This window comes from Aphelocoma coerulescens, chromosome 25, assembly GCF_041296385.1.
Source record: "Aphelocoma coerulescens isolate FSJ_1873_10779 chromosome 25, UR_Acoe_1.0, whole genome shotgun sequence".
NCBI classification, from domain to species: domain Eukaryota; kingdom Metazoa; phylum Chordata; class Aves; order Passeriformes; family Corvidae; genus Aphelocoma; species Aphelocoma coerulescens.
Genome location: NC_091038.1, coordinates 709,182 through 722,684, shown reverse-complemented (window position 1 = coordinate 722,684; position 13,503 = coordinate 709,182). Strand labels below are relative to the sequence as shown.

General features: G+C 63.2%; 2 protein-coding genes across 2 annotated transcripts; both read left to right on the top strand.

Moving 5' to 3' along the window:
- Nucleotides 1–1,639: 1,639 nt before the first annotated feature.
- Nucleotides 1,640–6,348, top strand: MTMR11 (myotubularin related protein 11). The gene is given in 15 exon segments (XM_068995334.1): nucleotides 1,640–1,787; nucleotides 1,790–1,969; nucleotides 2,441–2,513; nucleotides 2,631–2,773; nucleotides 2,875–3,131; nucleotides 3,225–3,312; nucleotides 3,392–3,480; nucleotides 3,559–3,680; nucleotides 3,772–3,835; nucleotides 4,044–4,114; nucleotides 4,203–4,378; nucleotides 4,471–4,641; nucleotides 4,845–5,036; nucleotides 5,327–5,587; nucleotides 6,050–6,348. Coding segments are annotated over 15 exon segments (2,046 nt in total). The 5' UTR covers nucleotides 1,640–1,724; the 3' UTR covers nucleotides 6,146–6,348.
- A 328-nt stretch (nucleotides 6,349–6,676) lies between these two features.
- Nucleotides 6,677–10,591, top strand: SF3B4 (splicing factor 3b subunit 4). The gene is made up of 6 exons (XM_068995335.1): nucleotides 6,677–6,779; nucleotides 7,199–7,327; nucleotides 7,693–8,235; nucleotides 8,397–8,591; nucleotides 9,547–9,717; nucleotides 10,133–10,591. Exons 1-6 carry the CDS (start codon nucleotides 6,746–6,748, stop codon nucleotides 10,315–10,317), a joined length of 1,257 nt encoding a protein of 418 aa, XP_068851436.1. The 5' UTR covers nucleotides 6,677–6,745; the 3' UTR covers nucleotides 10,318–10,591.
- The last annotated feature ends 2,912 nt before the right edge of the window (nucleotides 10,592–13,503 follow it).

Sequence of the window (13,503 nt, the reverse complement as noted above, 5' to 3'; positions counted from 1 at the left end):
GACTGGTGATATTTGGCCTCCAGGTGAACAGGACTGGAGCGTTGCGCTCGGGCTGTACCTGTGGCCTCGTTGTGGCACCACGGACTCATTGACAATAAAAACCTTCAGCTGATGCACCTGAGGCTCCTTCATCCCCTCACCCCAAGGGCTCTGGGGGTCCCCAATTCCTTGCTAGGGTTGTTCCTCATCCCCTTCTCCATCCAGTTATTGGGATTTTGGGGTTATTTTGGTTTTTTTTTTTTCTCCACTGAGGAGAACAGTGCCCTCTCTCCTGGAGAGTGGGTAAACTTTCCTTCTGTCTATTCCATTTATTGTGTGATTCCATTTTGGTACTAATTCTTGTCTTTCCTTTAAAAAAGAACATCTTCAGCCACCCTTCCCTCCCTGTTTTCTGTCCATCCTTGCTGGTCTTGGGGCCTTTTCCCCAGCTGCATCCCAAGGCCACCCCAGAGGGATGCTCCCTTTGGTACCCGAGTCTCAGGACAAAATTAGGGATAAAATCCAGCATGGGCCATATGGATGCTGAAGCTTTAAATGAAAGAGGAAAAAGGGGTTTGGGGGTGGTTGGAGATGGATCACGGAAGGTGGGACCCCACGAGCAGTTTCCCGTGGGATTTCTGTCACTGGGATTTTCTCTCCCAGCTCCCGGTGTTTTTCCTTCCTGCCGGCATTGTGAGTGACAGTCCGTGCCCAGCACCATGTCTGTGCCGGATGATTTTCTTCCAGGATCTTTCCTCCTGCCATGGCCCAGACTGACCCCGTCCCAGCTTGGAGCAGCTCCAGGCTCAAAGCCTCCAGGAAATTCCTCTCATCTGCCAGGTGCTGGAACCAAAAGCCTATCCAAGCCCTCAGGAACCTCTGCCAGGTGATTCTCCTGCAGGAGGAAAATTGGGGTGCATGAGTTGCAGCCCCTCAAAGCTGGGGCTGCCTCAAAAATCTGGGGGGAAATGCACCGAAAATCAGAGTTGGAGGTGGAGTTCTGGTGAGTTTTCCATGTGCCTGGGTTGAGTCAGGATTTATCCTGACACATGCTGGCACTGCTACCTCGGCTGCCTCGGGCTGGGTTTTGGGGTGCCCGGAGGTCTCGTGGCACTGAGGAGTGGGGGGTAGCCCCAGGGCCACCATCCACCTGCTGCCCGATGCGGGGTCGGGGCCGGCGGGAGCGGGGCCGGCTTGGCTTGGGAGCCGGTGTTGGGCTGGGAGGAGAAGGCTCCGTGCTTCGGCCGTGAGTCACCGAGCAGCTTCTCCTGCCGTACGCCCGGGAGAGGCCCTGGGCCCCCCCTCCCGTGACGCTGCTGACGGACTTTGGGGGTGCCCCTGCACTGGGCAGCGCTTGCGGGGTGCCGGGGCTGTGGGGACCCCAGAACCGCCCGTCCCTGATGGGGTCCCCGGGTCTGTACCCCCGCCCCGACGCTGAACTTCTGGGGTGCCTGGGATGGGGTGTCCCCATCCGCCTGCGGAGCTCCCGCCCCCGGGCTCCCCCCTCTTTCCCACCGCCGGTACCGGGCACTGGGATGGCGGGGGGCGGAATGCCGGGATCCGAGGGGTCGGGATGCGTGGAATCCCGGGCCCCGAGGGGCGGCATGCCGGGGCAGGGATGCCAGGGGAGGGCGGGATGCCGGAGTGGAGGGCGGGATGCCCGAGCCGGGCCGGGCGCTCGGGGCTCTCTCCCGGGCCGCTCCGGCCCCGGCGCTCCGGGCCCGCCCGGCCAAAGTCCCTGCGCCATGAGCGGGGCCCCGGGCGGCCGCCGCCCGACCTTCCCCGAGCTCCCAGGTAGGGCCGGGGCCGAGGGCCGGGGGTCTTGGGGGGGCTCGGGGCGCTCGGAGCCCCGGACCCAGTGCCGGTCCCCGCAGGGGAGCGGGTGCTTGAGGAGGCGGCGGGCGCCCGGCAGCGCTGCGGGAACGGCGGCGGCTCCGTCCCGGGAACGCTGCTCTGCACCAACCGCCGCCTCGCCTTCCTGCCCGGCCAGGTGCGACGGGAACACCGGGAACACTGGGAATACCAGGAGCGGGACCCGGAACGGGACAGCGGGCCCCGCGTCGCCTGCTCGGGGGGACCCCTGCCCCGGCGCGACCCCATCCCACCGCATCCCGATCCCATCCCGAACCCATCCCACCGTACCCCGACACTCGGCTCAGCCCCATCCCACCGCATCCCTGACTCCCATCCCAGCTCCATCCCAACCCCATCCTGACCCCCATCCTAACTGCATCTACACCCCCAGCCAGTGATATCCCAACCCCACTCAGCCCCATCCCAGCCCATCCTGGCTCGTTGATTGAGGAACCCGCCGTGTTCACCCCGGGAACTCCTCACTGCAGGACCTAGTGGGGGACAAGGCACAAGGCTCAAGGGACATGGGACAGCTAGGTCCAGATCCATCCCCACCACCCTTCCTGGGACTGGGGGGGACACTCCAGCTCTGCCCGCTCTCCCACAGGCCCCTGGCTCCCGTGGCCTTCTCCACTCTGAGGACGAGGTGGCCCTGCCCTGCATCCGCAAACTGGTGGCAGGTAATGGGGATATCTGGGGGCACGAGGGATGAGCTGGGCAGGTCTCGGGTCTCAGCCCCATGTGATGAATTGGGCAGGTCTCAGCTGGCCCTGACAGTCTCATCCCCCTGACCCCAGCCAGCAGCTTCTCCAAGCCCAAGGTGCTGACGGCCGCCTCCACGCTCAAGTTCATCCCCGAGGAACTCGTTGTCTTCTGTCGGGATTTCCGCCTGCTCCGCTTCTACTTCCCTGAGAACGGGCTGGCTCCGCAGGCATTCCGGGTAAGCCAGGGAGATGCAGAAGTGTTGTACCCTCACTCTGGGGTACCCCACGGTTCCGGGGAAGCCTGGGGGGCTCACGCCCACCCTGGCTGCCCTCGCAGTTGGCCAATGCCATCGCACGGGCACGGGAGGCGGCTGCGTGGCTGGGGGACGCTGCCGAGGGACACGATGGCTGGTCCTGCCCTGGCGGGGCCCCCCCAGAGGAGGTGGATGAGGAGGAGGAGGAGGATGAGGAAGAAGGCTCATCTGCCACACTGCTCTTCGAGAGCCCTCAGGACTGGGAGAAGGAGCTGCAGCGTCTCGGCGCTGCGGGCTGGAGGGTGAGTGCTGTCAACGAGCGCTTCGACATGGCACCCAGGTACAGCCCCACCAGCCCCCCAACACTGCCTGAGCCACTGGAAATGGCACGTGTGATTTGGGGGACCCCACTCTGTGCCCCCCCTTCCCACAGCCTCCCCCAGTACCTGTGGGTGCCCAGCGGGCTTCTGGACCACGACCTCAAGCGAACCTTTGCCCACTTTCAGGAGCGACGGGTGCCTGTGAGTGCCTGGGCAGGCCCTGGTGGGGTGGGGGGCACTGGGAGGGGGATGTGGGGGCATCACCCCGTTTCTCTTGCAGCGCCTGTGCTGGCACCACCCAGGTGGGGGGGACCTGCTGAGAGCCGCCGGCTTTCACCCGAACTCAGAGCCAGGCAGCGAGGACATGAGGTGGGTCCCAGGGGGTCCCGGGGGTGCTGAGGGTGTTCCCCTGGCCTGGCCCCACCCGGGGCTTCCTGTGCCCCCCAGGTGCCTGGAGGCGCTGCTGCTGGGGGGCCGTGGGCCCTGTGTGTTGGCCGACATGGCCGAGCTGCCCACGCTCGCCGACATCCAGCTTGCCCACCTGAGGCTGCGGGCACTCTGCCTGCCTGGTAAGTGGAACCAGGCAGACCCTGGGGACCCCCAAGCCCCCGGGGGGGCTGGGCCTTCCCCCCCACTGAAACCCCATCCCGTGGGATCCAGGTGCGGCAGCAGAGGAGAAGTGGCTCTCGGCCCTGGAGGGAACACGCTGGCTGGACCACGTCCGGTGAGCAGGAGACAAGGGGGGCTCTTTGGGGTGTAGGGAGGTATTTTGGGGTGTAGGGGGGAAATTCACCCTAAATCCAGCAGTGGGATGTCCCCCCAGCTCACCTGGCGCTGTGGGGTGATGGGGGCATTGTGGTGGGTGCATGAGCCACCCAAATGGGTGACTGTGGCATTTTGGGATGCACTGAACCCCTGCTTTTGCCCCCCAGCACCTGCCTGAGAAAAGCTGTGGAGGTGGTGTCGCTGTTGGCAGGGAAGCGCTGCTCTGTGGTCCTGCAAGGTGGGGGCATCGAGATGGGGGATGGAGAGGGATGGGAGGGATGGAGGGGGCTGGAAAGGGGACCCCTCTCACCACCTTGCCTGCCCAGAACCCTCGGACCGGGACCTGAACTGCCTCCTGGCCTCTCTGGTGCAGCTCCTGGGGGACCCCCATGCCCGCTCCCTGCCTGGCTTCCAGAGCCTGGTGCAGCGGGAGTGGGTGGCAGCCGGACACCCCTTCCCGCACCGGCTGGGGCTGCTCTGCAGGGACACCCCTCGAGAGGAGGTGAGACTCCCCTATTCCCATCCCACCAGGGTGACAGGAGTTGGGACCCTGCTTGGGAGGAGGTGAGGCCACCCCACCCCATATCCCCCCAGGCCCCCGTGTTCCTGCTCTTCCTGGACTGCACGTGGCAGCTCCTGCGGCAATTCCCAGCAGATTTTGGCTTCACTGAGGCTTTTCTCCTGGCGCTCCATGACAGCAGCTTCAGCCCCTACTTCAGCACCTTCCGCTTCAGCTGCCAGCGCCAGCGGGACCATGGCAGCATGGTGAGGGGCAGGGGCACACTGCTGCATCCCCAAACCTTCCCATTTCACCCCTTCTTCTCCTCACTCTACCTCAGTTTCTCCATCCCAATTCCAAACTGGGGATGGGCACCCCCAGATCTCCCATTTTACCCCTTCTTTTCCCCTCTGTGCCTCAGTTTCCCCATCCCAAATGGGGGACTGTCTTCCCAACTCTTCCCCCGCAGCCCCGGCTCCCCAGCCAGACCTACCGGCCCGTGGGGGGCTGGCAGGACCCTGGGGGGCACAGGGGAGGCCCCCCCACCTGCACCTTCCCCCCGGTCTGGGCCTGGGGGCGGCGCTACACCCGGCAGCAGCAGGAGCAGTTCCGGAACCCCGTGGGACCCCCGGCCCCCGCTGAGACCCTGGCCCCAGGCAGGGTGAGTGTGCCTGGGCTGGGGGGGCTGCACCCTTCCTTTGCCTCCCGTTTGTCCTTCTGGCTGGCTTTTCCCTCCCGTTATTCCTTAATCCCTGGTGTTTCCCCCCATTTCCTCTTTCAGCCCCTCTTATTCCTAACGCCTGTTTTTTCACCCCACTTTCCCTCCCCTGTTTTCCCTTCACAGCGGATTTCTCCCCTTTTTGTTTCCCCCTAATCCCTACTCCCTCTCATCCTTCAGCCCTCCTGGATTTCCCTCCATTTTTCCTAATCCCTGTTTTCCCCCTTTCCCAGCCTGGAGACCCCTGCCCGTGGGGGGGAGCTGGGCTGGTGCTGATGCTGGCTAAGGGCTCCTTGTGCCCCCACCCCCTGCCCTGGTGGAGCCGCCCCCCCTTGCACCCCCCACACCGGGTGTCCCCCCCAGAGAGCTGGGGGATGCAGGGGGGGCTCTTGGGGGGCTGCTGCCCCCCCCCGGGGCTGCTCCTGCCCTGCACCGCCGGGCCCTGCATCCGGCTCTGGCACCGCTGCTACCTCAGGGGGCTGCCCCAGGAACAGGTACTGGGGAAACTGAGGCACGGGGAAAGACTGGGGCCTGGGGGGTCCTGGTTTGGGGGGTCCCAGTTTGGGGGGTCCCAGCCTGTCCTGCTGCTTGGGCAGGGGTTGAGGCTGGACTCAGTTTGTGTCCATCCAACTAACCTTATCTGTGTGTCCAGCAGGGGAGATGGAGGGATGGATGGATGGATGGATGGATGGATGGATGGATGGATGGATGGATGGACGGACCTCATGTCCATCCATCCTACCCTGTCCCTGTGTGTCCCTGTCTTGTGCTGGACGTTCTGTCCTGTGTAACCATCCTTGTGTCCCTGTCCAACAATGAACACTCCACCCTATCCATGCTCTTGTCCCTGGGTTCCTGTCCCATCCGTGCCCCGTGTCTCTGTTCCATCCTCGTGTCCCGTGTCCTGTGTCCCCATCCCACGTCCCCCTCCCATGCCGGACGTGGTCTCTTGACAGCGCGGGCGCTTGGCCCCATCCCTGGCCGGGCTGGCTGAGGAGCTGGAGCTGCTCCAGGAGCGGCTCCGCACCTGGAACCTGCGGAGACCTCACTGAGACCCCAGAGCGCACCTGACCCCACCCCAGCTTTGGGACGCTGCCAGGATCACTCTGGAAGAGCCCAGCGCCTCCAGCTGCTCCTGGCTCTTCTCTGGGTGCCTGGGGGGTCCCAGGAAGGGCAGAGCGGCGGGTCCCGAGGTGTCCCCGATGCTGGACGGACACTGCGTGGTCACGGTTTTCCATTAAATTTATGCTGCCTCCATGAGGCTCGAGGAGCTCAGGGATGGGGATTGGAGGAGCTGGGATGGGACTGGAATGGGGATGGGATGGGATGGGGATGGCAGTGGGGATGGGATGGGACTGGAATGGGGATGGGGATGCTGCGGGAGTCCTGAACTGGCACCTCCGGCACTGGGATCATCTGGCCCTGAGGAGCCCGCGCACTGAGGGCGCTCCTGGCCGCGATGGCGATGTCGCGACAGAAGGGCAGCTGCCCCTGCCCGCCCCTCCCGCCCACACCCAAGATGGCGGCCGCGCCTTCTCCGTGTCATCACTTCCGGTCATCCCACGGATGCGAGGCTTGCGTGTTGACGTCACACGCGCCGTGCGTGCTTGCGTGCGTGCGGCGCCGCGCGCGCGGAACGGGAGCGGGATAAGATGGCGGCGGGGCCGATTTCGGAGAGGAACCAGGGTGGGAGCGGCGGGGGAATGTCTGGGGGCACCGGGGACAGCGGGGAGCTAAGGGCAGTGTTGTGGGCACTGACGGGGACACCGCGGGGGTTCTGTGGCGACCTTGGGTACACTAGGGGCAGCGGGAGTGCTGGGGAGGATTCTGGGGGGAATGGGGAGTCCTTGGTGTATCCTGGGGACACGGGAAGGCACTGGAGGGGACTTTGGGCTCCCTGGGGACACGGAGGGGAGCGCCGGGGGCGTTCTGGGGCCATGGGGGGGCTCTGGTTTCCCGAAGGAAAAAGGAGGGCTGAGGGGCCGCCTCCTGGATTAAGGACTGACTGGGGGGGCTTCGGGTTCGGGGGGCTTTACTTGAGTGGTGTCAGCCCTGAGCCCCCCGTTACCCGCGCGTGTCCCGGCTCTGACCTCGATTCCCCGCAGATGCTACGGTGTACGTGGGGGGACTGGACGAGAAGGTCAGCGAGCCCCTGCTCTGGGAGCTCTTCCTGCAGGCCGGGCCCGTGGTCAACACGCACATGCCCAAGGACCGGGTCACGGGCCAGCACCAGGGTGAGGGACCCCCACATCCCAACGAGGGGCAGAGCTGGGGGTGGGATCGGGGTATGGAAGGGAGGGATTTCATCCTCCGTCCCTCGGGAGGTGTCGGGGCCCCAGGGTTTAAATTAAGTGGGGATTGAATCAGGTATTAAGTGAGGTTTAAATGAAATCGAGGGGGTTTCAGTCAATAATTAAATGGGGTTTTCAGTCAGCTTGGGTTTTAAATCAGGTGAGGTTTAGATCAAGTCAGGGGGTGCGGGGGGGTCTCTTTCTGTCCTGAAGTCCTTTTGGGGTCCCCCATGAAGTCCCTTTGAGGTCTCTTGCCTTTCCCCTGAACCCGCATTGGCGTCCCCCTGAGCCCCTTTGGGGTCCCCCAGGGTATGGCTTCGTGGAGTTCCTGAGCGAGGAGGACGCCGACTACGCGATCAAGATCATGAACATGATCAAGCTCTATGGGAAACCCATCCGGGTGAACAAGGCCTCGGCTCACAACAAGAACCTGGACGTGGGCGCCAACATCTTCATTGGCAACCTGGACCCTGAGATCGACGAGAAGCTGCTCTACGACACCTTCAGCGCCTTTGGGGTCATCCTGCAGACCCCCAAGATCATGCGGGACCCCGACACGGGCAACTCCAAGGGCTACGCCTTCATCAACTTTGCCAGCTTCGATGCGTCGGACGCGGCCATTGAGGCCATGAACGGGCAGTACCTGTGCAACCGCCCCATCACCGTGTCCTATGCCTTCAAGAAGGACTCCAAGGGCGAGCGGCATGGCTCAGCGGCCGAGCGACTGCTGGCAGCTCAGAACCCCCTCTCCCAGGCCGACCGGCCCCACCAGCTCTTTGCAGACGCCCCCCCACCCCCGTCCGTGCCCACACCCGTGGTCACCGCGCTGGGGCCTGGGGTCACCCCCCCAGGTGGGTGACAGACCTCTCTGGGGCAGAGCCCGAGGTGCTGTCCCAGCATCCTGCTGTTATGCCCCGTTTCCACACTGCCCCTCCCAATTCCCACCTCCTTTCCCGTGTTTTTCTGGTGGGATGTTTTTTCCCCTCGCCCTCATTCTCGCTGTGTGTTCCAGGCCTGCCTCCCCCTGGCTCCTTCCCGCCGCCGGTGCCGCCGCCCGGAGCTCTGCCCCCTGGGATGCCCCCGGCCATGCCCCCCCCGCCGATGCCACCAGGCGCTGGAGCCCCCGGACCCCCCTCGGGAGCCGCCCCTGCTGGGGGACACCCTCCCCACCCGCACCCCTTCCCACCGGGAGGGATGCACCACCCAGGTACGGAGCTGGCCGGGAATGGGGCTGGGAGTGGGGCGGGAGATGTGATTGCTGAAGGATTTGGGGAATTCAGGAAGTCCTTGCTGTCTGGGAGGCACCTGAGCAGGGAGAGGTGTTGGTTGCCTTGGGGTGGGAAGGTGCAGGATGCAGGGAGGCAGGGACGCGGGAAGGAAGGAAGGCACGTGCGAAGGCAGTGATGCAGAGAAGGAAGGCAGGAGCTAATTTTGGCATTATTAATTCAATGAAACCAGGTTTTTTTCCCTGATTTCCCCACATTTTGGCCCTGTGGTCCTGGGAAGGAGCTGTGTTTGCATCTCAGCTCCAGGTTCAAAAGCACAAAACTTTGTGAAATGTGCAATTTAATGATTCTCTGGGATTTGTTTGATCCTGTGGCTCCAGAGCCACCCTGATTAGGGAGCTTTGTGTGATCCTACTCTGGCCACGCCAGGAGCAGATGCTGCAGGGCCTGAGCAGAGCCAATTACACCCAGGCAGGAAAAACCAGGCTCAGGAGCTTCCCAGGGGGAGGAAAGAATCATTTGTTTGGGGTTTTTTTTTGTTTGGTTTTTTTTTTAATGGGACAAAATGGGATAATTTGGAAAAAGGAGGTTTGGGGAGACCCTGGCTGCTCCAATTGGAGCAGGGCAGCTTCCAGCTCTGGATCACTCTGGGAGCTTGTCCAAAATCTCCAGGAATGGGGATTCCTCACTGTCCCCGGGCGGTACACAGTCACTATCCCATCTCTTTTCCCACACACTTGCATCCAAGCCCTTTCCTCTTGCCAAAAAGCTCTGCGTTCCCTCCTCTTTAAGCCCCTTTTTGGCAGCAGAAGCCCCTCTGCACCCACGCTTTCCAGACCCAGCTGGAATTCCAGACCCAGCTGGAATTTCAGTCCCTGGGGGTGCCCGGAGCTGTTTCCCTGCTTCCTGGCACCCCTAACTCCATCATCCCCCTAGGAATGCCACCGATGCAGGTGCACCATGGGCCACCTGGGATGGGGCAGCACCACCCGGGACCACCAGGCTCCGGAGGGCAGCCGCCCCCCCGGCCCCCCCCAGGAATGCCCCACCCTGGCCCCCCCCCCATGGGGCTCCCACCCCGGGGGCCGCACTTCGGATCTCCAATGGGTGAGTGGGATCTGTTCTGGGGGGGCTCTGCTCCAGGGGTGGGAGGAGGGGATGTGCAGCCGGGCGTGAGGCAAGACGTGGGGGACCTGGCACCCCCCGTTCTGGGGTCTTGGCGGAGTTTTCTCATTGTGACGGGGACCCTGCAAACCCCCATTGGAATATCCACGGCTTTGGGATGGTTCTGGAGGCCTGTTGTGCCCACAGGGGTCCTGGGAGACGTTTCTGGGACCCCCACACAGAGGGAGTTTTGGCCAAGCTGGGGGCACCTGCTGGATGTGGCACCCCTGGGTGGGGGTGTGGTGGGCACCTCATGGGATGTTTGGGAGGAGGGTTGGGGCCAGTGGGCCATGCCCCTCCAGGGGGCTTGGGGGGCTCTGTCCTTTCCCCCTGGCGCTGACCCCCCTGTCCCCCACAGGTCATCCTGGCCCACTGCCGCACCATGGGCTGCGTGGGCCTCCCCCGCTGATGCCGCCCCACGGCTACAACGGGCCCCCCCGGCCCCCCCCCTACGGCTATCAGAGGGTCCCACTGCCCCCTCGGCCAGCACAGAGACCCCCTGGAGTCCCCCCCCGCGGGCCCCTGCGGGGACCCCTGCCCTGAGAGGTGGGGGACTCTCTGCTCTCCCTCCTCAGCCTTCCACAGCCCCTCGTATCAACATTCCCATTCCTGCCAAGGGCTGGGGGACATCCCCTACTCCTCCCTTCTCTCTCCATTTCTTCCCCCCATGTCTTTTTATAGTGTTTTTCCTCATTCTCCCTGCCTCCTCCCATTTCTCTTGCCCTGGAAGCTTTTCCAAGCTCCTTTTTGCTGGATTTGTTGGTTTTGTATGGAAAGCAGTGGCCACCCACTTGCAAATAAAGGATTTGGGAACCAAGAGGGTCCCCGGATTGGGGATGAGGCTCTGCCTGTTTGTCACCAGCTGAGATCTCTTCCCTCCCTGGGTCGTTGGGAAGAACCAGGCTGGAGGGATTCGGGGCCTGAGGAGTTTCAGAGCTGATCCATGGTCTGATCCCTGCTCCAATCGTAAGCCTGGAAGAGCTGTGTGCTCTCTTCAGCTGCCCCATAGGAACGTCTGGATTCCCATTCTTGAGCCATCACTGCCCAAATCCAGGGAGCTGAGGTTTGACTCTGGAATGTTCTGGTGCCAAGGTTTAACTAAAGTCTAACATTCCCCTGGGGAATCTCCAAGAGGCTTCTCCTGCCCCTGGGCAGTGCGAGAGCCTCCAAGAGCTGGGAGTTTGTGGGGGGACATGGAGGTGGGAATATGCTGCTCCCTTCTACATCCCAGTGTCTTCTGTGCCGAGGCTGCGCTTCGCCTTGTCATCCAGGTGGGAATTCCTAGGGTATGGATGGGCTAGGGAGGGAGGGACGAGGTTGGAACCAGCTCCTGATCCTTCGTTTCCAGAAATGTGGGGAGAATCCCACGTGGACTGGTAGAGTGGATTTAGGTGGAGAGGGGTGGGATGTGTGGTGTGGGAATGGGGGTTCCCTGTGGTGCTGAGAGCCAAGGGGCTTAAGAGATCTTCAGTATCCGAAGAATCCGGTGATTCCCATCTGGATCCAGGGAGCACCAGGGTAGCATTTCTCTGCTCCTCACTCATGGAAGCCACCAGGATCCACCTAGGGCAGCCAATCTCCCTGCATGGACAGTCATCATGGCCGCTGTCACCCCCAGTTTTATCCCATCATCCCTGGTGTTAATCCTGTCATTCCCAGTTACATCCTATCTTCCCCCTGATTGTATTCCATTGTCAGCCCTGATTTTCTCCCTTTTCCTCCCATTTTATCCCATTCCCCCCCCCCCCCTTCCTTTATCTCATCATTCCCCTGTTTTTATCCCATTCCCCTCAGCTCTATCCCACCCCCTCGGGTTTTAGGCCCTGGCAGATACAAATGGGGCCCTCGGGACAGGAGGAGCCATTCTCTGTCCTGCTGTCAAGCCTGTTCCCTCTGATGATCCACAAAAAAACCCCGGGGCCAAGCAGACCGAAGCAGGGGATGGGAGCTCTGCGGGGACAGTGGCACATGAGTCACCGGGTGCCTGAGGATGTGGCACTCACTCCCCCCCAGGGCTGGGGCTCACCGAGCACATCATCTCCGGAGGGCACAGCCTGGATCCTGGTGCTGCCCAGTTCTCGGGGATGCTCCTCGACTGCCAGCCTTTTCCTGCAGTTCCATCCCCCTTTTGGGTTTTTTTCCAACAATGAATGTCACAATTTCTTCTCAACTCCCGGGTTTCTGAATCCTTCCCTGTGCTGGCACCACCCATGCAGACTGGTCCCCCATCCCTGTTTTCTAGCCTGAGGGGTGAAGTGCTAATCTTAATGAGTCCTGACCGATTGTGGGGCTCTGGGGTTGACACCCTGGAAGCTGAGACTGGGTCAACTCATTGCAGGGGATGCAGGAGGAGGGGGGGTTCAGGGAAGGTTGGGGCTCTGGGAATGTTGGGATGCAGGATGAAGGGGCTCTGGGAACATTGGAATGCCAGTGAAGAGGGCTCAGGGAAGATCTTGCTTCTGCGAGCACCCCCAGCCCTGCTCACAGTGGGGACCCCCCACTCCGAACTCCGCCAGTCCCAGGAGCACCCAGCACCCCATAGCCCTGGGGCTACGGGGCTGGAGAACCGCGGGTCCCGGTTTCCCACCCTCGGGAAGCGATCCATGGGAAAATGGGGGTTGGTTTGGACACCCCATTTTGCGATGTGCCTCCCCGGACGTAAGCCCCCTAAAAAAATTCATCGGGGCCTTTTGTGTCGTGTTGCAGCCTAGGGGCCGGGTCTGGCCAGCCCAGGCAGGGATGATTTGATCCCAAAAAATCCCAGTCCAGCCCCGCGGAGGCCGTGACTCAGCCGTGCTGGGGGGGGAGCGGGAGGGCTGAGCTTCGCCGAGGGATCCGGGGGGGCCGCCGGCTCATGCCCCCATCCCAGCGGCCGCTCCCCGCCATCCGCAGCCTCCGGAGCGGGTCCATCCCCGCAGCTCCATCACGGGAACCCCGATCCCGCGGGAGCTCCCCTTGCGCATCCCGGGGGCTCCATCCCCCCCCCTCGGTGGGGCGAGCCCCCCGCCCCCGCCGAGCCCCCCCGGCCCGCCGCGTGCCGTGGTTGATCCCTCCCTTCCCGGGGCTGCGCCGATGGACTCTCCCAGCGCTCCGTGTGTGCGGCGGAGGCTGCGGTGGTAGCGCTGGTACTCGGGAGCTGCTGTCGCGCCGTGTCGCTGCCGGAGCATCCTCTTTCCTCGCCGTATCCCTTCCCGAGCATCCTTCCTCGCCGGAGCATCCCCCTCGCCGGCGCCGGGAAGGAGCTGGAGCTGGAGCTGGAGCGAGGCGACGGCTGAGCCAGGTAAGGGGGAACAAAACGTGTTTATAGCCCGCATCTCTCCTCCCCGCGGCGTTAATCGGCATCCTCGGAGCCGCTGATGGATTCGGGGTTCGGCTTCCCCATCCCACTTGCTGTGGCCATTTTGTCCTGGAAAACCTTCTCTGGAGCCAAAGGCTCTGCCTTTGGATGTGCGTTTTTGGGGGCTCCTGTCATCCCCCCGCGCCGTCCTGTGGCCGCAGAGCAGCCGGAGGGGATCGGGAATTCGCCGCAGGGATGGGAGGGGGGAACCGGGGGCTTTTGGGGAAGGGGTAGCAGAGGGGTGTTGGGGGGTGACCTTGGGCACGAGCGATTTCCCACTCTTCCCCCTTGTCGCCATGTTCCTGGCATTCCGCAGGGAGGCTGGGGGCTGCGGGGGGGGGAGCACGCAGACCCCCAGCGTGGGACCCCCGGGGGTTTTGAGGTGCGTGGTT